We start from the raw sequence: 25,915 nt of genomic DNA, 5'->3' as shown, positions 1-25,915 counted from the left end.
GACTGCCCAGGCTCTGCCCCAGACCGAGTAAATCAGGCGCTCTGGGACAACCAGGCAGCAGTCTTTAAAAATTCTCCAGGTGACTTCAGCGTGCCGTGGGGGCTGAGAGCCCCTGGGCTGGAAGCCTGTTAAACCTAGCTGGGTGGCCTGGCATGGCTCCTCCACACCCACAGGCACCTGCCATTCCGTGTCACAGAATGTCGCAGCTACTAGACTGAGAGTCTGCCAGTCCAAACCCCCAAGGCTCCTGGAGTGCCCCCTGCTGTCGGTAGACAAGCAATGCCAGCCTGCCCTCACATCTCTGCTGCACTCAGCGTCCCATCCTTCTTTCTAGATTGAGTTGAAACCTGCCTTTAATCACCACCTGCAGTTGTTAAGACCGCCCTTTCAGCCTTAGTCTAGACAGTCACTCACATTTGTAGACCCTCAATATGTCCTCTTCTCCAGGCAAAACGTGCTCTCAGAACGGTATTGGTTCTGGAACACCCACTTTACCAATATGTCATGTAAAGTGTGTTTCCTTTTCAGCCTATTCGGTTTTCCTTGTAGCTGCTTTGTAGATCTACCTGCCGTTTGTCCGTTCATCCACTGAACATCCATTCATTCAGCGAGCAGGCGGGTACCAAAGCCGGTAGTGTGCCAGGCATCTTATAGGTACTGGGAGCCCAACAGTGAGCAAGGGGGCATGAACCCTGCCCCCCACAGAGCTCAAGGCTGGGGGCTGGGAGGGGCAGGGGAGGGGCATCAAGGAGACAGGGCCTTGCAGGACGGTCTTCAGGAAACCGGCTGTTTCATCTGTTCCTTAGTGTCTCTGATGTGTTACTGTGGGCCGGGACCCACAGAGCAAGGAGGACACCGGGGTTCATCCTTGCATACGGGACCTGAAGGAGAGCTTCTGGGACCATCTGAGATGATAACGAAGCATTACTGAAACCCCCACTCCCCACCGCCATTCCTGCCATGCAAAATAAGAGAGAATTCCTGAGTCATGAATGTTTATTAAGCTTCTACTGTGTTCCAGACGCTTCTGCTGACTGAGCACTTTCCCCAAGTGTTCGATAGAGTTTAATGAGACATGCTCCCCTTTTTACAGATGGGGAGACTGGCTTGTCCAAGCCGCACAGCCAGGAGGTGGTAGGGAGACCAGTTTTGTCTGATGACCTCAGTTTTATCTGATGACCTCACACAGTCAGAGAAAGGGATGGAAGTTCCCAGTGGACTGAAAACTTCTAGCATTTCAGGATTTACGTAGACACTTTACAATTCAGGCTGTAAGAAATCTTAATAAAATCTTAACAAGATCAGCAAGGAAGAGATGTCTAGTGGCACTTAAGGAAAATTTTCTTGCTGACCAAGTGTGGGGAGGGGCCTCTGGTCCTCTTGCGCTGACTCAGAATCCCCACATGGGGCTGCAGGGAAGGTAAGGGCTGAGTGGGGCCGGCATCTGGGTGGTTGCTCAGGGTTTCTACTGTTTCACTGCAAAGCGCAGAGGGCGATATGGGCAAACGGAAAGCTCTTGTTAGAACAGATGCTGGTTAACTTTGCTGACCTGTCGGGGCGCAGTGGGGTCACCTAGGACTCTGTGGGCTTCCCCAGCATCCTTGGCTTCAGCTGTAGGAAGTCAGGACTCAGGAAGCACCCTGTGGGTGGTCTGAGGGTTTGTCAGAGCAGCAGCTCTCTCCTGGCTGAATGGCCTCTTGCGTTCTTGCAGTGTCTTGGCCTCTTGCAGAGTCTCAGGGAGATGGAAGTGGAGAGCTTGAGAAGGATCCAGTTAGAACCTTGCCTGCCTTGTAAGGTGAGCAGAGGTCATAAATAATAGAGAGAAACTGAGTCCTCTGAGTCCAGGGGCCCAGCTGATTTGGGGCTCTGGGTGCCTCGGGAAGGCCCCAGGTCCTGGGGGCATCTTTTCACAGCCCTCGAGGCTGTGAGGCTGGGGCATCTTTAGGGTGGAGGCCCCACCTGTCCCTGGGGTGAGGAGGGGCCCTGCTGTGAGGCCAGGTAGGAAACAGATGCCAAGGGCTCATGTCACCTGATTCTCCATGAAAGGTAGAGAGGGGGGTGGGCAGGGAGAGGAGGGGTAAGGAGGACAGCCTGTCCTCGGTCCCTGTGAATAAGTCATGAGGCCCAAGGAGAACCCACGGCAGGTACAAAGGAGGTGGAGGGGGAGAGGGAGCCAGAGACAGGGGCCGGGGGTGGGAAGGGCTGGGATAAAGCCCCGAGGTCCTGCTCAGGGGCCAGCGAGGAGAAAGGAGCCGGAGGGCTCTGGACACGTGTGGGCTTTGACCCACCCGCACGTACACACGCGCGCAGGAGCACAAGGAGAGGGGGGTCCCAGGAGGGGCCGGGGAGTGGGCACGCTGAGCCAGGAAGGGCCAGGAAGGGGCAGCCGGCACAATGATGCCCCAGAAGAAAAAGAGGAGAAAGAAAGACATTGACTTTCTAGCCCTGTATGAGCAGGAGCTGCTGAACTACGCCTCAGGAGACGACGAGGAGGAGCTGGAACACGAGTACTACAAGGCCAGAGGTCTGCCGGGTCCTGGCTGCGGGGTGGGGGTCCGGGCAGAGGCAGAGGGGCCCATCCGATCCTATCTCTCGCTTTGAGAGAGGAGTGCAAGGTTCCGATCTGACCCCTTTCCCGTGGACTATCCTGTTGGGTCTGCATCCCCTTGGGGTACACGAGGGCCCCCCTGTACTGAGGGTCACAGGGTCGCAGTGGCCCAGAACAGATGAGAACAGAAGTGCCCATCCTCTCCAGCTCCTGGGCCTCTCAGGAGCCACGCTCCAGCCTGCTCTCCGCGGATCAGCCGCCTGAGGCTGTGAAGGAGCTGTGGAAGGAGGCCTGGGTGCTCATCACATGCTCAGCAGGGGCTCCGGGCTGCTGCCCGCTGTGGCCGACGGAGAGGGGGCCCTGGGGCTTTGCTAGGCGATGCTGTAGTCCTCGGGGAGGGCAGTTGGTGCTTTGGACCCAGGGCCCTAGCCTTTAACCTTACTTTCCTCTGGGGTGCGTGGCAGGTGCTTGGAAATACTGTACCTTCACATCAAGTAAACCAGAGAAGGGGTGAACTAGGGACCCAGGAGCCAGTTTTGGCTTAAAGGGGACTTTTGTTTGCTTTGGTGTTTTTTTGTTTTGCTTTGCTTTTGCAATTTAAAACAATGTTTGACTGTGAACGCCTCTATGCAGTGGACTTTATCACTCGTGTGTGTGTGTGTGTGTGTGTGTGTGTGTGTTCGCTCAGGCGTGTCTGCTTTTTTGCAACCCCATGGGCTGTAGTTTGCCAGGTTCCTCTGTCCATGGAATGTTCTAGGCAAGAATGTTGGAGTGGGTTCCATTTCCTTCTCCGGGAGATATTCCTGACCCAGGGATCTAACCCACCTCTCTTGCATCTCCTGCATTGGCAAGCAGATTTTTTTTTTTTTTAACCATTGTGCCACCTGGGTTTCACGCATCAGTGTCGCCTACCGGGTCCCTGAAGACATTAAATTCTCAGTGCTTCCTCTAAACTGGCTCACTACCCACTGTAAGCACCAGATTCACCCATTCATTCACCAAAGAAGTACTGAACGCATGTTTTGTGCCTGTCATGAGCTTCTGCTCCTTAATCCCGTCTGCTGGGAGTTCCTTGATTATACCACACCAGCCAAACCTGACCTCTGTGCGGGTGGGCCCTCTATTTTTCTGACTCCTCACCCCACTTCCAGCGCAGACCCAAGCTTAGAAAAGGAGGTCACCACCGTGGCACCATGAAGGCTGTGGCTCTCCTGGGGCCTCTTTCCCGGCTCCGTGTCCCAGGCATCTCCTGGGGTGGAGGCGGGGGTTGTGGGGAGGGAAGAGGAGCCTAGAATGGGTGAAGCATTGCAGTCTTTTCTCAGGACGTGTGGTCCAAGCTCTGACTGTCCAGTGGCGGGGAGGAGCATTGAGGCTAGGTGTTAGGGCAGCACTCTTGGTAAGTACTCTTAGCTTTGGGGCGATTCACCCTGGCCAGCACAACTGCTGGTGAGAACATTCGAGAACCTTTCATAGCTGCCACAGTGTCCACTTCTGTTCATGGGCTCTGCCTGCCTCAGTGTGACTCACAGCTTCCCTTTTCTCTTTATCCTTCTCAAAGCATTTTCACTCCCATCCTCACTTTTAATCCTCGAGATCCCTGAGCACAGTCCAGGCAGGTGTGATTAGTCTCAGGGTAACGACAGAGGCTCCGAGAACTGAAGTGATTTCAGCAAGGTCACAGGCAGGAAGGACAAGAGCTTCAACCATTCCCAAGGTAAGTCCCCACTTCCTGTCAGGATGCTGTTCAACAGAATCATGGATTTAAAGCCTCAGGTACCATGCTGAGCACTTTACTCATGTGGATTGGTTTCATTTTTGCAACAACCCAACGATGTGGGTTGGATTCTCAAAATCTTTTTCAGATGCGTCAAGTGAGGCACAATGAAGCTAAATAACATGCCTAAGATCACAAATCTATTAAGTATCGAGTTAGGATTTGAATCTTGCTGGTTTGGCTGGTTCTTGCCCTTGTACTGCCCCATCTTGACTGAGCTAAAAATAGCTGGAGAAGAGAAAGCCGAGGTGAGGGCCCCGGTGACGTTCCTAAGAGACACAGACCCACTGATCTGCAGTCAGCCGCAGGACGGGATGATAAATGTGGATGGTTCTGACCGTAGGCACATTCTGAGCTTTGCCTGCACTGTCACGGTTACCCTCTCAGCTTGAGAACAATGTGTCACCTACGCCCTTTGAGCACTGGGTTCCTCCATTGTGTGGAGAATCTTGCTGAGTGTGATGGGGAAGAAGAATAAGGAGGAGGAGAAAGGCCTAGGTTTCCTTCTCTGTTCCTCGGGTCGCCTCCAGGCTACCCTGAAATTCACCAACAGCCAGAGGAAGCAGAGCAGCTCTCTTGATGCTCTGAGGGTACAGGCTGAGCCTGGTGCACTGGTCTACCCCCTGACCGACCTAGGGCCCACGAGGACAAGAGAGTGACTCCTCCAGAATCTGGGTTTCAAAGAGACCTCAGAGGCCGTCTTGCCCACGCTTCCAGCCCTGGGGCCCTTTGTCTCTCCTGTGTCTCAGACAGGGGACTGCCCAGCATCTGTGGGAACACAATTTCCCAAGGCGGCCTTCTTGGGGATGATGTTAATGAAGACGATGGTAGTCATGTTGAAGAAGATATTGATGTCGATGATGACAACAATGGAGATGATGATGGTGGTGATGTGATGATGATAACAGTTTATCACTCATGGAATGCATATCTTTCATCCAACTGAGGGAGTATCTGTAAGATAAATTCCCAAAAGTGGAAATAGGCCAGGTCAACGAGTATAAATGTTGAAGATTGTTTTATTTGGTTTAGTCCTTATAATCATCCTTCAGAGAAGAAATTATCTCTACTTCAGTGATGAGGAAAATGACGCTCAGTAAGAAATTTGCTTGAAATCATAGAGACAGTGATGGTAGAATTGAGATTACATACTGGTCAATTTATTTCATAGTCCACATTCATTTCATTGATTGTTTCATTCATTAATTTGTCTTTCCATTCATTCATCCGTATAATTATTTATTGAGCACCTTCCATTTCTCATGCTCTGTGCTAGGAGAAGCCTTGTTGCTGTTGACAGTTTTTCTTTGTGCTGATCAGGGGATTTTACTGTTTGGGATCCTCCCTCCGGACCAAACAGAATTTTGTGTCTTCCATGAGATATTTGTCTTCTCTAAGACAGTTCTTCAGTTGTTTGAAGAACTTTTAAATTAAAATTTTAAATTGAGGAAACACACACATACATATGGGCTTCCCAGATAGCTCAGTGTCAATGGTAAAGAATCTGCTTGCCAATGCGGGAGCCTCAGGAGATGCGGGTTCAATCCCCGGGTCAGGAAGATTCCCTGGAGAAGGAAATGGCAACCCAATCCAGTATTCTTTGCCTGGAAAATCCCATGGACAGAGGAGCCTGGCAATCTATAGTCCCTAGGGTCGCAAAGAGTTGGACATGGTTGAGCACACACACACACACATAGAATATTATATATATATTCTATATATATATAGCACAAAACTCATAAAGGTATAGCATGTTGAATTTTTACAAATGTGCATGCTTGTGTAACCACCATTCAGAACAGGACATGGAACATTTCTAACCTCCAGAAAGTTCCTTCACTCTCCTTCTCAGAGGTAATAGCCCTCCTAATTCTATCACCATATTTTAGTTTTTTGCTCTTGAACTTCGTATAAATGGAATTATATAACACATTTTTGTGTGTCTAACTTTTCTTTCACTCAACCTTATATCCAAGAGATTTACCTATTTGTGACTTGTTACATAGTTTGTTCGTTTTTATTATTTGTGTATTATTGCATTTTATAAATATATCACCCTTTGTTTAACCATTCTATTGTTGATGGACTTCGGCGTTATTTCACTTATTATGGATAAAGATGCTACAGATCTTGTACATATCTTTAGATGAACACATGCACTCATTTCTCTTGGATTTATAACTGGAAGTAGAATCACTGAGTCATGAGGTGGGCTTATGTTTAGTTACCAGGGCTTGTACCAATTTACACTCTCAGCAGCAATGTATGGGGCTTCCCTGGTGGCCTAGTGGTAAAGAATCTTTTACAGTGCAGGAGATCGCCTGCAATGCAGTAGACCCAGTTTCAATTCCTGGGTCAGGAAGATATGCTGAAAGGGCAGCCCACTCCAGTATTCTTGCCTGGAAAATCCCATGGACAGAGGAGCCTGGTGGGCTCTAGTCCATGGGGTTGCAAGAGTTGGACAAAACTTAGTGACTAAACTACCACCACCACCAGTAATGATGAGAGTGCCAATGGCTCCACTTCTTGAAAATACTGAGTATTTGTCCATCCTTTTAATTTTAGACATTCTGGTGCATATATGGTAGTGTCTCATTGTATTTTAATTTGCATTTCTCTTATGAATAATGACGTTGAATCTTTTTCATTTCGATATCCTCATTTATGACATGCCTATTTAAGTATTTTGTCCATTTTTCAACTTGTTCAGTTCAGTTCAGTTTAGTCTCTTAGTCGTGTCCGACTCTTTGTGATCCCACGAACGGCAGCACACCAGGCCTCCCTGTCCATCACCAACTCCCAGAGTTCACCCAAACCCATGTCCATCGAGTCGGTGATGCCATCCAACCATCTCATCCCCTGTCATCCCCTTCTCCTCCTGCCCTCAGTCTTTCCCAGCATCAGAGTCTTTTCAAATGAGTCAGCTCTTCAGATCAGGTGGCCAAAGTATTGGAGTTTCAGCTTCAACATCAGTCCTTCCAATGAACACCCAGGACCGATCTCCTTTAAGATGGACTGGTTGGATCTCCTTGCAGTCCAAGGGACTCTCAAGAGTCTTCTCCAACACCACAGTTCAAAAACATCAATTCTTTGGTGCTCAGCTTTCTTTAGAGTCCAACTCTCACATCCATACATGACCATTGGAAAAACTATAGCCTTGACCAGACGGACCTTTGTTGGCAAAGTAATGTCTCTGCTTTTTAATATGCTGTCTAGGTTGGTCATAAATTTCCTTTCAAGGAGTAAGCATCTTTTAATTTCATGGCTTCAATCATTATCTGCAGTGATTTTGGAGACCAGAAAAATAAAGTCAACCACTGTTTCCCCATCTATTTGCCATGAAGTGATGGGACCAGATGCCATGATCTTAGTTTTCTGAATGTTGAGCTTTAAACCTTTTCACTTTCATCAAGAGATTTTTAGTTCCTCTTCACTTTCTGCCATAAAGGTGGTGTCATCTGCATATCTGAGGTTATTGATATTTCTCCCGGCAATCTTGATTCCAGCTTGTACTTCCTCCAGCCCAGCATTTCTCATGATGTACTCTGCATTTAAGTTAAATAAGCAGGGTGACAATATACAGCCTTAACGTATTCCTTTTCCTATTTGGAACCAGTCTGTTGTTCCATGTTCAACTTGATTGAGATGTAATTAACAATAAAATGAATACACTTTATGTGTGTTGTTTGATGTATATTGACAAATGTATACATCCCTGTAACCTCTTGCAACATTCATATACAGGGTATTTAAATTATCCTACAAAAGTTCCATGTACCCCTTCCCAGGGAAATCCCCCTAACTTCAACCCCAGACAACCAAGATCTGCTTGCTGTTAGAACAGATTAGAGTTCGCATAACTGTCATTACTTACTGTGTAGTAATTTTTGTCTGATTTCTTTTGCTCAGCATTATGTGCTTGAGATTCATCGGCATTGCATGTCAGTTGTTCATTCCTTTTTATTGCTATCACAGAGTAAGATTTCACTGTAGAGACATACCACATTTTAAAAAATTCATTCACTTTTTGAGGCATTTAGGTTGTTTCTAGTTTAGGGTTATTATGCTTATAGTTGCTGGGACCATTTGTGTGCAGGTCTTTGTATGGACATGTTCTTATTTTTCTTGGGTAAATATCTAAACGTTGAATTTCTGGGTCTTATGGTAAGTGTATGTTTACTTTTAAAATGAACTGTTGCCCATTAGAACAATCGTGTGGTCTTTCTTTTTCTTATTAATTTGTGTAATTCTTTATATCTTCTGAACATCTGTACTTTGTTGGCTACAGGTAGACTTCAGAGATATAGTGGATTTGATATCAGAGCCCAGCAATGAAGCAAATATCACAGTAAAACAAGTCAAACCATGGTTTTGGTTTCCCAGTGCCTATAAGTTACGTTTACCACTATACAGTCTGTTAAGTGTACAATAACGTTATGTCTAAAAAAAGTGCACATACCTTAGTTTAGAAATACATTTTGCTAAAAAAAATTGCTAGCCATCAACTGAATCTTGGCAAGTCATAATTTTTTTGCAATAGTAACATCAGAGATTACTGATCATAGATTATCATAACAAATATAATAATAATGAAAACATTTGAAATATTTTGAGAATTACCAAAATGTGACACAGAGATGAGAGTGAGCAAATGCTGTTGGGAAAATGGTGCCAACAGACTTGCTTGACGCAGGGTTGCCACAAAGCTTCCATTTGTAAGAAACAAAATATCTATAAAGCACAATAAGGCAAATTATGATAAAAGCAAGGTATTACGGTGGCATGCCCGTGTGTGGATTCCAAATATCTTCTAGTCTGTGGCTTGCCTTTTCATCTTCATGATGGCCTTAATTTTTTATGTTCTTGAAATTTTTATTTGCTTATTTTTACTTATTTATTTATTTTGGGCTGTGCTCCTTTCTCTAAAGCAGGCAGCTCGAGGCCTTTACGTCATGTCTCATGAGGTGTGGTTCTAGAATTTCCACTGTGCTCCTCATTTTCCTATTGACTCAGTTTGAAAGCATCCTTGCATAAGTGCAAACCATACGGGCAATACTTCAGGTCCTGGAGTTATCTCGGGAGGGGGCTAGGAGCCGTTTGCAGATCAGAAATCCCTGTGGTGTAGACTGTGAAGAGTGAAGGCTTTGGTTATCACAAAAGACAGGGGGTTACACAAATGTACTGCTTCCTTTCTCCCCATCACGGGGATTTTTATCAGAACCAGGAACATCAAAAGAAACCACATCAACAGCAAAGAGAACAAGCTTCAATGGCACAAAGAGAGGCGACATCAGTGCCTCTGCCTAAAGGGACTCACTGGCAATTCTGCTTCCCCCATCCCTAGGATGGGTTAGCCTGAGATCGCCATGGCAATGCCCAGGGGGTCACAGGAAGTGAGGACTGCAAGGCAGCCCTGTGTAGAGGGCAGAGAGGAAGGTGAGAATCAGGGGCAGGCTCTGAAGAAGACCTTGGCTAGGCGGGCATCCATGTACTGTCCTGGAAAGATCACAGATGGGCGTTGGGAGCCTGGGGCTGGGCTCTGGTGTTGGCACTGTGCAGTGTGTGACTGGGGCTTGTCCCTTTGCCTGCAGGTTCCTCGCCTAAAATGAGCATGCAGCATCAAGTGGGAGACTGTGGTTTCATGGCAGGACTTGATGTGGATCTGACCCTGGCTTAGAGTCTTGGGCGTTGCAGCAAGTGTTCCCAGAGTCCTCTGTGCTGGGTATCCCTGGTGGAGTTAGCAGGAACCAGGCTTCTCCGAGCCCAAGTAGGATTCAGGGTTCTCTTCTGAGCCTGCCCCCAACTTCTCCTTTCCTCCTCCAGTGTACGAGGTGGTCACAGCCACGGGGGATGTTCGTGGTGCAGGAACAGACGCCAATGTCTTCATCACCATTTTTGGAGAGAACGGGCTCTCTCCCAAGCTCCATCTCACCAGCAAGTGAGTACTGACTCAGCCTTGGTGGGGTCCCGGGTTGGTACTGGGGGTTGATGCAGTCCTGGAACCCATGAAGGAAGACACATGTGTCCACAGGTATATGAAGTGGCGTGGGCCTTGCTAATGACAGACCACGTGCCAGCCAGGTCTCAACCAGGGAAGTTTCTCTGTTGATTTTTGTGTGTATAGTCATGCTTACTTTGGATCCCAGAATTCCAAGTATTCATATCAGCTGTCCTTTGGTATGGGAGAATAAATACTCAGGACCAAGAAAGAAGGTCTAGGTCCAGCTTTACCATTTAGTTGCCATATAACTTTGGCTAAATATCTTTGCACCCAAAGCCTTGACTTCCTCATATAGCATCCGGAAATGATAATCCACCTTTTACCAAACTCATAGGACTTTTGGGAAGAGAAGAGAAGGTCATGCTTGTGGATCATGCATGAAGCTCAGGAATGAGCTTAAATGCTCTGCACCTATGTCTCAACCAGGACCAATATCATACCAAACCTTGCCCACTAACGCACACTCAAGTCAGTGCGTGTGTTTATATGTCTGTGTGTGTGTGTGAGTGTGTGTGTGTGTGTGTGTGTGTGTGCTTATGTCCTCCATGTCATTGTGGCCCACTGACAGCAGAGGCTGCTGTATCTTTTCCCTCCTCTCCGCACACAGGGTTACTATACACGGTAACACTAGAGTGGAATCATGGAATTCCAGAGGTGGCTGGGCCTTACCTGGGCCATTGGTTTTCACCCTGTGCTAAATGGAGCAGGGTATGGGTGAGCTGGTTTGGGGCTCCCAATACCCTATTCCCCTTTCTTTGGAGCAGCTTGGCTTATGCTTCTCTTATCTGCTGAGTTTCTCAGTCAGATTCTATTTACACCAAGGATGCTATAGCCAAGAAAGATTTGAAAGTCACTAAATCTATTCCACCCTGCTCCTGGGAAATCTGGGTCTAGAGGAGAGAGGTGAGCAGCTTTGGATCATGGAGCTTTTGATGGTAAAGCTGGTCCTCGAACCCCGGGGTCCTGATGCAGATATTCCCTCAAGCACATGACCCCGCGGCCCTGGAGGGTGTGCGGGAGTCTCCCCCCGCAGTCCTCCTGGGGCTCCAGCGTGTGATCTCTGGGCTTCGGGGCACCACACCTCCAGGTGTGGTGGGGAAAGTGATAGAAGGGTGGGGTCCACAGGCCAGGAGATCCATAGACTCTGTACTTAGCAGACTGACCAGGTCCAGCAGAACACGTTCACCCTGAAGGCTGACCGGGGTGTAAAGGCGACTGTGTCGAGGCAGGCGTAACATGCTATTTTGTCCATTTCCGCAGAACAGGGTACCCGCCTCCTTGTACTGCTTACCCTGCTGAGTGGTTCGCTTGTGGAAGCCCTTTGCTCCAGTGCTGTGGGCACGGTAAAGAGAATACATGAAAATTCCATCCTTTCTGCCACGTGTCCACCTGGAACGCAGCCCTCTAGGGAGAAGCTGCTGGACCCTGGGGAGTGGGCTAGCTTGGCTTCTAGAGTCCCCAGCCTGTCTTTTTCTAAACAAAGAGAATCAGCCCCCTTTTGTGGCGGTTCCTCACCATCTTTCCCCCTCTCATGCTTCTGCATCCTTAGACTCTCCCCTCTCACATTTTTCCTTTGTCAAAACGCCCTCTCAGGAAGGTCCCTGGAGTCAGCTTTTATAGCCGTGTGAAGGTTCGTCACCCTCTCCCTGGGAATCTGAGTTCCAGCCTTCCTTCTCAATGGGGAAGACAGACCACATCACGGGAGAGGGTCTCGGGTAGCACCAAGCCAGCAGGACCAGCAGGTCTCAAAGCAGTGTTGAAACTGCAGGAAGGCAGCCAGCTTTTCTGGGATAGCCCTGCACATAGGAATCAACATCCCCCCATTATTCTGTGGGTCTGCTAGTCAGGGGTGGGGTCTCTCCTGTATCTGTGTCCTGCTCCAGGCTGGGCATTGGGGGCAGAGATTAGACCAGGACCCCAGTCTGGCTGGGGCAGAGGGTTCTTCAGGAGCTCACGGGAAGTGGGTGGTTTCTGGGATACAGGCACGTTTTGCAGCATCAGCTGTTTGTCCTTGGAGAGGCTAGAGAGGTGATGCCTAGAGGGATGCTAGCTGGAACCGGAGGACGATGGGAGATCTGCCTTGTACCTCCAGCATCTGTTGCTGCAGTTCTTTGTAAAGAGAGCTCCCTCGATGATTTGATATCAGTGTGGCTAGATTAGGACTTTACAGGGAAGGACATGTAATCTGGACCTCAAGGGGTGAAAAGGACTCTAATAAGAGAGGATCAGAAAGAGGGTACTTTAGATGAGGGGGGACAGCTTGCAGAAGCACGGAAGCCACAAGGGGAACTGCAGGCCAATGGGGACTGCGTGGAGGGGCAGAGAGGAAGGAGGCAGGAAAAGCAGGGGAGGACTAGACGGGAGAAGGTCTTGCCTGAAAGTAAACTAGTGGAGATTTGACGTACTGTGCAGCCAAGAAGGATGAATCGGACCATAGTGAGCAGGATAAACGGGGAAGTAGGAGACCAGAGTCTGGCTGCTTTGCAAGGCTGATTTCAGAGTTCGCAAGACCTGAAAACCTGTCTACAAAGAAAATTGCATAGACACAATCCTCACCATCTGAAACCCTTCTGATTCAAGATGGAGAGCTCAAGTCCGGGTGGGAGCGTTGCTTTCCAAGGAAGTCAGGTTGCCAAGTGACCCAGATGCAGGTGGCTGCAGAGGTCACAAGCTCTGCGAGGTTCAAATGCAGCTAAGTCCTGCCTGGCTCAGCCCTCCCCTTCCACCATCGCTAGGGTCTGGATCAGAATGCCTGCTGGTCTCAAAACTCTCTCCTTTCATTGTCTAGGGCTCTTCTCTCCTCTTCACACTGTGTCACCCCAAACCCACATGCACACCCACTTGTCACCTAAAACTGATCTCTTTTTCCTTGTTTTACGCCCACAAGCACACACATATACATGCACACATTTGCACATGCACACATACAGACAAAGTACAAAGCTTCCCTGATAGCTCAGTTGGTTAAGAATCCGCCTACAGTGCAGGAGACCCCGGTTCGATTCCTGGGTCAGGAAGATCCCCTGGAGAAGGGAAGGGCTACCACTCCAGTATTCTGGCCTGGAGAATTCAGTGGACTGTATAGTCCATGGGGTTGCAAAGAGTCAGACACGACTGAGCCACTTTCACTTCACGAGGCATCTTGGGGTGCATCAGACTTCACTGATAGTTTGGGGCACAAGAATTCACATGGAGGGCACATAAACAACTTAAAACAGAATATTAGATAGACCCTCCCCCCAGTTTTAAAACTAAGCCACCACCCTTCCTGGAATTTCTCCTCGAACACTTTCTCTGCAGCCTCTGGCCGCATCCCTCACCCCACCTGCTCTCCCTCATCCTCTTCTCTCTCTCCTCAGTTCTGCTCTTTTCTATGGCTTTTCTCCTCTGCCCCAGGCCTTACCTTCTACTCTCCTGTGGTTTATCAGGATTTTTTCATCTCCAGTACAAAGTAATTCCTGCAGCAAGAAGAACCTTGCTGCCTATTGTTAACATGCTGATTGTTCTCACCCTCATGGTCTGGGGTCTAAATTCCTCGGCACACATCAGACCCTCTCTTAGGCAGCCAAGAGTGTGACACCCTCACTCCGATTCCCCTGCTAGCTGACCTCTGCCCCGCCCTCCACACCAGGAAAGTGGCAGCGGCTCTGGACCCCAGAGGAAGCCCCCTTCTCCGTCACCCAGGACCACCACCCAGCACGGGGTCCCATGTTCAGGCTACGGCAAAAGGATGGAAATCTCATGTATCTTCTGGAACACGGTTCTCTTGTTGAGAATTCACCACCTGAGAGTGGGGGAGAATCCTGGCATCTTAGCCTGCCCGGCAGTTAGCTAAAATGCCCTGTGCGCGGCTGGAAAGGGTGGGTTCCCTGCAGGACAGCAGGCGCAGGTGGGGGGCTGTGTTGGCCTTTATCTGAGGATCGACCAGCAACCGTGGAGAACATGCCATCTCCCGCAAGGAAATGTGAAGAGGTCTCTATTGTTTCTGATGCTTCCTTTGACCAGGGACCCTCTGTCCTTTGCTGTCTCCCCTCCACCTTCAGTCAGATTTCTGACTTATTGGAAGCAGGGGATTTGGAGTCCGACTCCGAGTGGGTTGGGGTTGGGGCTCATCTGGGATAGTCCTGGCCCCTCCCTGAGAGGAGGGAGTCCATATAGCCCAGTCTCTACAATCCTCTGTTCCCCCTCCTCTGAACAGAGACCCCAGCAATACAGAAGGCCTTGCTCTTTTTTTTTTTTTTTTTTTTTTTTTTAAATTCTTGGTTGCACTGTGTGACTTGCAAAATCTTAGTTCCCCAACCAGGGATTGAACCCAGGCCCCCCTTGCAGTGGAAGTGCAGAGTCGCAACTGCTGAACAGCCAGGGAATTCCCCAGAAGGCCTTGCTCTCGTCTGCCAGGATGCTGGTCTCCATTCTGTAAACACTGTGGGTGATTGCATCACATCCTGCCATGCCTTGGATGCTCCAGTGTGGTCCAGAGACAGCGAAGAGGGTGCCCTCTGCCCGCCCCAGCAGACTTTTCTCTCCTTGTTTCCTTTCTTCTATCTCCATTTTTGAATTTTGTCTTTTGAGCGACTGTAAAGCAGCAAGGAAAAGTACAAACATGCCGGAAAAGTACGAATCCACCTTCCACCTGGTTGTATGCACAGGCCCTTTCTGAAGACGCAGAGCTCTCTGTGCTGGATGCAGCTGCTGGAGCCAAAACACTTGTGAGAAGCACCCCGGAAAGCCATCCGCTTTCTTTCCAAATCACCCTCCTCTTCCCCTGCTAATCGGCACTGGTTGTTCCCCAAATTCCATGTACCCTTAGCAGATGACACTCGGCGATCTTCAAATTCATCCCAAAGAATTTACCACGGGCAGCTAAAATAGGGACTGTGCTTTTTTCATAATTGCAAAAACAAGACGTGCTCCCTTCAGGAAACTGAAAAAAAATACAGACAAGAATAAGTAACCAACACTTCATAACAGTCTTATCATGCAATGTTTTTGGGTGAATCCTCCCCCTCTATTGTTTTTAAATTAACTTGGTGTTCCTTATGTATTGGTTGTTCTGTTTGTACATTCTATTTTTAACCTGTTCTTCCTTTGATGCCCATTTCATAAACCTGTTTCTGCTTCATTAAATATTTTTCACAATAGAATTTTTGATGGCTGCCTGGTATTCCATCATATAGCTTCCCAGGGTGTTTCATGGGATATTTATATGATGTAGAGACTCCTGTCTATTCCAAAAATCAATTTCCTTGTTTCATATACTGAAACAGAAAATACCTCTTATTTCCTTGTTTTTCATTCACACAGTCCTGATGCCCAGAATCAATATTCACAGAATGCATGTGGTGTTACTATTCACCCTTGGAGGTGAGATTCCAACAGGTTCAAGCTGCCAGCCTGGGGACAAATCATTTCACTCCAGCACAACCCAAACTTCCCACCTCTCTCTCCTCCTTTGGCCCCATGCCCAGAGTAAACCCCTTGGGCTCTTCTCCCTGACAAGGTGACCTCGGTGTACATTTTCACCTGATTCTGTGACCTTTGCACTGCTTTAGGAGGGCCCCGTGTCTCACAATGTGCCCACCGAAAGGAAGTTTCTCCCCAGACCAGACTGTTTGCCAAATGCGTCTGTGTGCAGAATCACAGCTTCTTTGTCTCTAGAATCTTAAAAGCCTTTGGTTACTGAGAGAGTCTGAGCCTTGTTGCCTTGGGGAGAAGGCCCTTCACCTCCCTTTTTATTTTGAAACAGGTGATGGCCAATAAAAAGGCATGCCTTCTTTATTTTTCATTTCCGGTGGGCTGTGTGCTGATGCTGAGAGCCCTGGCTGGGGGCACTGAGGGAGGTCCACAGCTCTCAGTCCTGCGAGGCCTTTACCCTGGGGGCAGGAAGAGCTGCAAGCCGGCCTGGACTCAAGCAGAGGGGGTCCTGGCCCACACAGAAGACAGAGCAGATGTCCACGTGAGATTCCGGCTTCTACTCCCAGAGGACTCGGTTCTCCAGCCTTCCTGTGTCTAAGCTGATGGATGCTAGGATGCTCCCAAGTCTGGACTTGTTTGGGCACCTCATTGAGAAACATCTCAGGTGTACTTGCTTCTGTTTGCACCGTCTGTGGGATGCCAAATATGCATTCCCTCATTGCCTCCACTTCCCTGATTGCTGGTTTGGGTTGAGTGTTCCCTTTCTTGTTGGAATAGCAGGACTGTGGACTACCACCCAAGGTTTGCATCCACTTGGGGCTGCCTTTGCAACTGTTTCAGCAAGGGCAAGGCAGGTGGGGAGGAGGGGCCAGGAGGCCTGCAGATCCAAGAGCACCATGGCATTATCACACATTCCTTCCTCCTCCATTCTCCCAACCCAGAGCAACCACAGAGGATTGGATCATGACTTTGGAAAGCCAGTTTCTAGTCCCAGCTCTACAACCAACTAGCAATTTACTTGTTTGTGAAATGGGGCTAAAGTTGTTCACCATCCTTGCCTTACTGACACGCAGCGAAGATCCCATAAGAACCTGGGTGTGAAAGCAAGGAATGAATACTAACCATCCTTGCCTTCCACCTCTCCAAACCATGTCAGAAAGGAATCTCAGAATGGAATTGACTGCCAGTAGCACTTTCTGGAGTGGGACGGTGGAGGAAGTAGGATATGCCAGCCCTTGGCTCTCCTCCTGGGACTCTGAGTCAAGTGCTGACCTGTGTTAACTGTCACACCATTGCAGGAGTGAATCTGCCTTTGAGAAAGCCAACGTTGATGTGTTCCGAGTAAGAACCAACAACGTGGGCCTCATCTACAAAATCAGGTGAGAGTTTGGCTCTGAAAGGGTGGGGTGAGATGAAGGCAAGTAGAATAGGAACTGCTTTCATTATTGACACTTTTGGGTGTTGACTGCTTTCCTGGGGTTATCTGAGTGGTGACCAAAGGTGACCACATCTTCCCCTCTCACCCTGAGTCATGGTGCTTGTAAACTTGCCCGTTAGAGATTCACTTCTTTGGGTTAAGACAACCTGAGACAATTTTTCACACACTTGGGGGAAATAAGCTCTGAGAAATTCTAGCACAGTGGTTAGTAGACTCTGCATCCAGATTGCCTTGGTTCAAATTTCTGCCCTGCCATTTACCAGCTGTGGAACTTCAGGAATATTTCCTCTCCAAGCTTCAGTTTCCGCATCTGTAATAATGGTGCCCAGCTCCTAGGGCACCATTAGGGTTAGTGAGGACTCAAGAGTCAGTGTTTAGAACAGTAACTGGTACACAGTAAGCACCCAGTGAGTGTTAGCAATGCCAGGTCATATTGCAGGTGTCTTTTGACAGAGATCTCCCCTGACTTTGTTCTCCAGGAGAATTTTTATGAATGTGTGGGGAGGGATAAGTCTGCCAGCCTGGTTGCTGAGCAAGAGCTTCAATTGCCCTCTTTTGCCCCCCTCTACCTACTACCCATCCCCAGTCAAGTTCATGCCCAGCTGTCAGCATGTCAAGATCATCTATGGTCTGACTGTACCCAGACTAGAGGGCCTGGACAGGAGTGAAATGCTCCAATCACTCCTTGTTTTTCTTCTTCCCACTGGGAAATATAGAACTGTGAACTCTTTTTACTGGGAAAATAAGGGATGTATAACAGGTTCTGGCACTGGTTGTGTCAGGGGAAAGGGGTCATGAGCAGGAAAGGGGTTCTGACAGGGGAAGGCTGGGAAGAGTGTGTAGCGTGTGGGAAAGACAATCACTAAGCTGAAGTCCTACTGTGTGCTGGGTTCCGTACCAGACAGAGGCACGCAGTCTGTGTGTATCATGTGTGTTAGGGGCTTGCCAGGTGGCACTAGTGGTAAAGAACCCACTTGCCAATGTCGGAGACACAGGAGACACAGGTTCGATCCCTGAGTCAGGTAGATCCCCTGGAGGAGGGCATGGCAACCCATTCCAATGTTCTTGCCTGGAGAGTCCCATGGACAGGGGAACCTGGGAGGCTATAGTCCATGGGGTCACAAAGAGTCAGACGCGATTTAGTGACTGAGCGTGCACACACACACACACACACACACCATCTGTTGGGGTGTGTGCTGTCTTGAGCTGTGGTTGTCCTGTTGAGATCTGCAAATGTAAGGCCTGACTGTAATGGAATGCTTGGTGCAGAGTGAGGTCACCCAAGGATCAAGTTCTGGGGAAGAAACTGAGCCTCAAAGAGGAAAACTAGACTGCCAAGGATGGAGCGGGCTACAGGAAGTGGAAGATGATAGGGACCAGATTTTGAACACTCTGGATCTCTACAGTAGCCCCTGGCCCCACGTAGTATTGATTACTTAAAACATGGATAACCCAGACCAGGTGCAAAACCAGGTGCAAAAACACTTCAGATCTTTGAAAAGCTAGCACAAGATAAAGAATGTAAGATATCTCATTAATAAATGTTTACATGGTTACCCACTGAAATGATAAATGGATTAAATGAAATATATTATTAAAATTAATTTCACCTCCCCTTTGTCTCCAGTGTGGCTACTAAAAAATCTAAATTACCTATCTGGCTTGCGCATGAAGCTCATGTGGGGCAACACCAGTCTATGTGGACATGGGGGCTCCTCTGGGTGGTAGGACTGAGTAGCTGAGTGAAGGGTGTGTTTTGGGAGTCACGGTGAGAGGGAAAGCTCCAGACAGTCCTTCTGCAAGCCTTGGTGATCCTCAGTTTTCCATGGAAGGCAATATTTCCTTATGGGCAATGTAGCAATCCACATTCAGCAATAAGCACATCCACCTTGCAAGGAATCCCCTTTTTTCAGGTGAGGAAACTGAAGCCTCAGAGATAAAGAAATAACAGAATTACAACGGTTAAACCTCTGTTCTGAGAAAACATGCGGGGTGTGTCAGTATGGAAGGGGCATTGTCTCTGTCTTACCAGTGATGGTGTGGTTGTCTGCCTCTGGCCCAGGATCGAGCATGACAACACAGGCTTGAACGCCAGCTGGTACCTGGACCGCGTGATTGTGACCGACATGAAGCGGCCTCACCTCCGTTACTACTTCAACTGCAACAACTGGCTGAGCAAAGTGGAGGGTGATCGCCAGTGGTGTCGTGACCTGCTGGCCAGCTTCAACCCCATGGACATGCCTCGAGGTCAGTGTCTAGAGGGTGACTTGCCTGCCATCCCTCCCTGCCTGCGCTGGGCTCGCCCAGGCTTCTGCCTTGTTCTGGGCAGCCCCATCGCTCCTTGCCACCTCTCCAGGGTCTTCCTGTTGACTGGGGCACAGGTGAGGCCCCAGCACTTCCTTGTGACCTTTTCGAGAGCAAGTTCTGGGGGCTCACAGAAGCGGAAGATGCAGGAGGCCCTGAAGGCATGGTGGAGGAACAGGCACAGCCCTGAGCATACCCTGTGTTTTCTTGGTCTTGGTGGTTTGTTTAGTCGCTAAGACGTGTCTGACTCTTGCAACCCTATGGACTGTAGCCCACTAGGCTCCTCTGTCCATGGGATTTTCCAGGCAAGAATACTGGAGTGGGTTGCCATTTCCTCTTCTAGGGGATCTTCCTGACCCAGGAATCAAACCCAGGTCTCCTGCATTGCAGGCAGATTCTTTACCGAGTTATGATCAGCTCCTACCTATGGGAAGTTCCCTCTGAGTTCAAAAGCCCCTCTCCCTGGCTTGCTATTCCATACTTTTTCTTCTGACATTTGGGGAAGGTGAGTTCCAGCCAGGGCATGATGGATCTGGATCACAGCCTGCCGCTTCCAGAGTTCCCCAACTCCTTCTGGTTTTATGAGGAGTGAAGCAATTTATGTCAAATGCATTTCTGGCCCAAAGAGTTAATTCAGTTGTTTTAGCTCTGCAGGAACAATGAGAGGCAGGGAAACAAAGTGTGTAAAAACACATCTGTATTCTCTGTCCTATTTTATCATCCCTTTGTCTCCTAAAATCCTGATCCCCCCCCTCCTTTCCAAAAAAGGAGACCTCACATGTGGGTACCATCATCATAGTATCCTGCCTACATAGAGTCAAGGGCCACCAGAGGGAAAAGGAACTTGTTGGCCAAGGAAAGAGAAGTGACTTTCCCACGGTCACTCAGTAGAACATCAGAAGGCTAACACACTCCTCCCTCCAGCATGTCCCCAGTGGTTTTCAAGTGCCACCGGCACTTGCAACTCAGCTGGGCACGTAAACATATCTGTTATTCTAATGATGATCTCCCAGCTTGAAAACTTGCCCTCTTCCTGTGTAGCTCTCATCATAATAACTTGCAACTTTGATTCTTTTTTTTTTAAAGATATGTTATCCATCTTTTATTACAAAATAAAAATTTGATCATTGCAGAAAATTTAGAAAATATAGACATACAAAAAAAGAATATCTATAATTCCTATAAATATCACTGGTGACATTTTTGAGCACTTATTTCTGGTCTTTTCAGTATATATAGTTTGAGAGGATGTGCTGGTACAACACCCCCTGTTTTAGAGCATGTTTATTTCTAAGCCATTAAATGTCACTCAACCCCCCTACTTATAATGACTGTGTAGCATTTTGGTGTAGGGAGATACATACCATCATTTATTCATTGAATACTTTATAGTTGGATATTTATATTGTCTTTCCCCTCTAGATTTTTTGTTTTATGAAGAATACTGTTATAAAGAGTACATCTAAGTCTTGCCACAGATAAATTATTCTTTCCCTAAGATCATTTCCTAAGTGGAATTTCTAGGTTAAATAGAGTACATACGGTGAAGACTTTTGATGGGCATTCCTGAAGTGTCCTACAAAGGACACAGTCCCACCAGCTGTGAAGAGCACCCAGTCAACTTGTCCCTCCAACAGCTGGAAGTAGTGATTCATTTCCCAATTGGATAGGAAAAAGGACTTTTCAATGTTCTCTCTTTGGCTAATGGTGGGGTTGAATATTTTCATATGTTTTATTGGTCATTTGGATTGTGTGTGTGTAAATTGTCTACCTCATGGTCCTTGTGTCTGTCTTTTTGATTGAGGTTAATTTCCCCAATTCTCCCATAGACCTGAAGCACTCTAATTCTTGATCCAGTGTCATTATCAGGATCAATCCTTAGCAAATTGTCAAGCTTGCCATCTTTCTTTTTTGTTCTAAGTTTCCCCTTTCTTGGCCTTTCCCCTCCTTTTAGCTCATAATCCAACTTCTGCTCTGGTCACATGAAAAGCCAGTGTGCTGCTGTTAGGAGAAGAGCTTCTGAAAATCACTGTTGAGAAAGAATGAATGTAACTCAGTGATTCCTCAACTTTACATGAGAACTATCCCAGGTAGTGTTTCCTCAAAGTTTCTCAGTTAGGTGCCTAACTGGGCCCTCTGTCCTTACATGGGCTGGAGGGCATTGGGTTTTTTAGTTTTTCCAGGCTAGATTCTGGGAGAAAGAATAAAAAACATGATCCTCAAATAGTCAAGGGACTGCACTGGTAAACAAAAGGATAAGTTTCTTTTATTTTCACCTGGAATTATATTAATTTGGTGTTTAGAGGTCTTTAATCATCAAAATGGGGAAGATAATTATTTCCTTATTCATGCAAGTTTTCAGGTAAAAATATTTAAAAGCATGGGATGAAGGGTATAAAAGAGGAGGAGAGAGGAAAGGGGACACTTCCCATGTATAGCCCATGCACCCATCTTTGTTCCCCCCGTCGACCCCCTTTTGTCCATTTTTTAAAAATTATTTTTAAATTTATTTTTAATTGGAGGATAATTGCCTTACAATGTTGCACTTGTTTCTGCCATACAACACTGTGAATCGCCATAAGTATACACATATCCCCTCTCTCCTACCCCTCAACCCACTCCTCTAGATTGTCACAAAGTCCCTGGCTGAGCTTCCTGGGTTATACAACAACGATAGCTATCTATTTTACATATGGAAATATACGTGTTTCAATGCTACTCCCTCAATTTGTCCCACCCTCTCCTTTCCCTGCTGGGTCCACAAGTCCACTCTCTATGTCTGCATCTCCATGCCTGCCCTGCAAATAGGTTCATCAGTCCCATTTCCGTAGATTTCAGATACATTCATTAATACACGGTACTTGTTTTTCTCTTTCTGACTTACTTCACTCGGTCTTGTAACAGGCTCTAGGCTCATCCACCTTTCAGCTGACTCACATTCATTACTTTCTATGACTGAGTACTATTCTGTTGTATATGTGTATCTGTCGTTGGATGTCTAGGTTGCTTCCCTGTCTTAGCTATCTTAAATAATGCTACAATGAACATTGGGGTACACGTGTCTTTTTCAATTATGGTTTTCTCAGGGTATATAACCCACAGAGGGATTGTTGAATCATACAGTAGTTTTATTCACAGTTTGTTAAGGAATCTCCATACCTGTCTTCCATAGTGGCTATATCCATTTACATTTCCAGCAACAGCGCAAGAGGATTCCCTTTTCTCCACACTCTCTCCAGCATTTATTTTTTGTAGATTTTTTTTTTTTTTGATAATGCTCATTCTGACTGTTGTGAGGTGATATCTCATTGTAGTTTTTATTTTTATTTCTCTAATAAATAAATAGCATGTTGAGCACCTTTTCATATGTTTATTATCCATCTATTTGTCTTTGGAGAAATGTCTGTTTAGGTCTTCTGCCCACTTTTTGATTGGGTTGTTTGTATTACTGGTATTGAGTTGCATGAGCCACTTGTATATTTTGGAAATCAATCCTTTGTTATTTCATTGGCCATTATTGGAGAAGGAAATGGCAACCCACTCCAGTATTCTTGCCTGGAGAATCTCAGGGATGGCAGAGCCTGGTGGGCTGCTATCTATGGGGTTGCACAGAGTCGGACATGACTGAAGCGACAGCATGCATGCATGCATGCATTTCCTCCCATTCTGAGTGTTGTCTTTTCACCTTGTTTATAGTTTCCTTTGTTGTGCAAAAGCTTTTAAGTTTAATTTGGTCCCATTTGTTTATTTTTGTTTTTATTTTCTTTACTCTAGGAGATGAGTCATAAAGGATCTTGTGATTTATGTCATAGAATATTCTGCCTATGTTTTCCTCTAAGAGTTTAGTAGTTTCTGGATTACACTTAGGTCTTTAATCCATTTTGAGTTAATCTTTGTGTATGGTGTTAGGAAGTGTTCTAATTTCATTCTTTTACATGTAGCTGTCCAGTTTTCTAAGCACGGCTTATTGAAGAAGTTTTCTTTTCTCCATGGTATATTCTTACCTCCTTTGTCAAAGATAAGGTGCCCATAAGATGAGGTATGTGGTTTTATCTCTGGGCTTTCTATCTTGCTCCATTGATCTAAATTTCTGTTTTTGTGCCAATGCCATACTGTCTTGATGACTGTAGCTTTGTAGTCTGAAGTCAGGACGGTTGATTGCTCTAGCTTCATTTTCTTTCTCAAGATTGCTTTGGCTATTCAGGGTCTTTTGTGTTTCCATACACATTGTAAATTTTTTTTGTTCTAGTTCTATGAAAAATGCCATTGGAAATTTGATAGGGATTGCATTGAATCTGTAGATTACTTTGGGTAGTATAGTCATTTTTACAATATTGATTCTTCCAATCTAACAACTGGAGAAGGAGATGGCAACCCACTCCAGTATTCTTACCTGGAGAATCCCAGGGACAGAGGAGCCTGGTGGGCTGGCATCTATGGGGTCGCACAGAGTTGGACACGACTGAAGTGACTTAGCAGCAGCAGCAGCAGCAATCCAAGAACATGTTATATCTCTCCATCTATCTGTGTTGTTTTTTATTTCTTTGATCATTGTCTTCTAGTCTTCTGCATACAGGTCTTTCGTCTCCTTAAGTAAGCTTATTCCTAGGTATTTTTATTAATTTTGTTGCAATGGTGAATGGGATTGTTTCCTTAATTTCTCTTTGAGTTTTCATTGCTATTATATAGGGATACAAGGGATTTCTGTGTACTAATTTTCCATCCTTTGACTTTACTAAATTCATTGATTAGCTCTAGGAGTTTTCTGTTGGTATCTTTAGGATTTTTCTATGTATAGTATGATGTCATCTACAAACAGTGAGAATTTTACTACTTCTTTTCCAACCTGAATTCCTTTTATTTTTTTTTCTTCTTTGATGGCCATGGGCTTCCAAAACTATGTTAAATAACAGTGCTTTGCTTATTTTAAAATCAGGTTGTTTGTTGTGGAGTTGTAAGAGTCTATCCAGAATATATTTCTGAATATTAACCTCTAATCAGACTTGGTTTACAAATATTTTCTCCAGGCGGGCTGCCTTTTGTGCTGTTTGTGTCTGCTGGTGCACAAACTTTTTCAATTTTATGAAGTCTAATTTATCTAGTTTCCCTTTTGTTGTTATGCTTTTGTGTCATATCCAAAGTCATTGCCAAACCATATGTCATGAAGCTTTTGCCCCATGTTTTCTTCAAAGAATGCTGTATCTTTAGCTTTTACATTTGTTGTTGATTCATTTTGAATTAACTTTTGTATATGATGAAATGTAAGGGTCCAGTTTCATTCTTTTGCACATGGATATTCAGTTTTCTCAGCACCATTTTTGGAAACTACTGTGCTTTCTCCGTTGAATGGTCTTAGCACCGTTGTTGAAAATCATGTGACCATACATACAAAGGTTTATTTCTGGGCTGTCTGTTCTGTTGGTCTAAATGCCTATCCTTATGTCAGTATCACATCGTTTTGATTACTGTAATTTTGTAGAAGTTTTAAATCAGGATGTGGTAGACCTCCAACTTTGTTCTTGTTAAAGATTGCTTTGGCTATTCAGAGTCCCTCGACATCCTGCTTCTTTTAATGCACCTTAAATTTACATTAACTGTTTTTAACAGTGACACCATGCCATATTGACTTTGCTGTCAAAGGGCTTCTATTTACTTGGAAAAAAATTATGAATAGTTTCTCTCAACCCCAAGTCCTCAGTCCTTGCCCAGGACTTCAAGACTGCTGGGGAAACCTCAGAGATTCTCCTGACTCATCCCCCACGTGAGTCAGCAGGTGTGGGTGTCCCAGTCTTGGCTGGCTCTCCACCACATCTCAACAAAATGATCCAGGCAGACATCGCACCTCCTAATTAAGCATCTCAGTCATACATGCAGCCTGAACAGGAAGCTAGCAGCCATCTCTATGCTCATTTCCTTCCTGGAATGGGTGTCAGGGGTCCTGGCGCTTTCTGGGGCCTGGGGAAAGCCGGCAGCCACTTTTTCAGCATATCTGTGTTGATTATCCCTGGAAACACAGTCTTGACTATAAAATTGCTCCAGAAATTTGGCGAATTTTCCCTTCTGCCATTTGCCTTTTTGCATCCCTGCCTCATTGCCTTGGACACCTGACTCACTTCCTGGAGGATTTCTTTCATCCTGTCTGTAATGGCTCACCCTCTTGACACCCAGAACCCAGAGGAGACATTGACATTTACAACTGATGAAAGCCCTTGGCCAGGATCTAAGTACAGTCTTCCAGGCTTTGAACCAAAGCATCATCATTAAAAACTAACAGCTTCCATCAGTGATGCCCTCTGAGCTACTGTTAGATTCTCCAGGTCGAGGTAAAGACACGGTCTTTGCCCACAAGGTGCTCACAGTCCAACGGAGGACAGAGTGCAAATACCCACATAGAGGATGGAGGGCACAGTGGTCCAGAACGCCAGTCTCAAGTCA

General features: G+C 46.6%; 1 protein-coding gene across 2 annotated transcripts in view; it reads left to right on the top strand.

Moving 5' to 3' along the window:
- The first annotated feature begins 2,394 nt into the window (after positions 1 to 2,394).
- LOXHD1 (lipoxygenase homology PLAT domains 1) overlaps positions 2,395 to 25,915 on the top strand; it is a 193,930-nt gene continuing 170,409 nt past the window's right edge. For both annotated transcript variants that reach the window (XM_065935168.1, XM_065935167.1), the window contains exons 1-4: positions 2,395 to 2,524; positions 10,146 to 10,260; positions 17,037 to 17,117; positions 19,239 to 19,423. In XM_065935168.1, coding sequence (XP_065791240.1) covers positions 2,395 to 2,524; positions 10,146 to 10,260; positions 17,037 to 17,117; positions 19,239 to 19,423 — 511 coding nt within the window. The remainder of the gene's footprint in view (positions 2,525 to 10,145; positions 10,261 to 17,036; positions 17,118 to 19,238; positions 19,424 to 25,915) is intronic.

Source organism: Muntiacus reevesi, chromosome 4, assembly GCF_963930625.1.
Source record: "Muntiacus reevesi chromosome 4, mMunRee1.1, whole genome shotgun sequence".
NCBI classification, from domain to species: Eukaryota; Metazoa; Chordata; class Mammalia; order Artiodactyla; family Cervidae; genus Muntiacus; species Muntiacus reevesi.
This window is presented reverse-complemented; position numbering and strand designations above follow the sequence as displayed.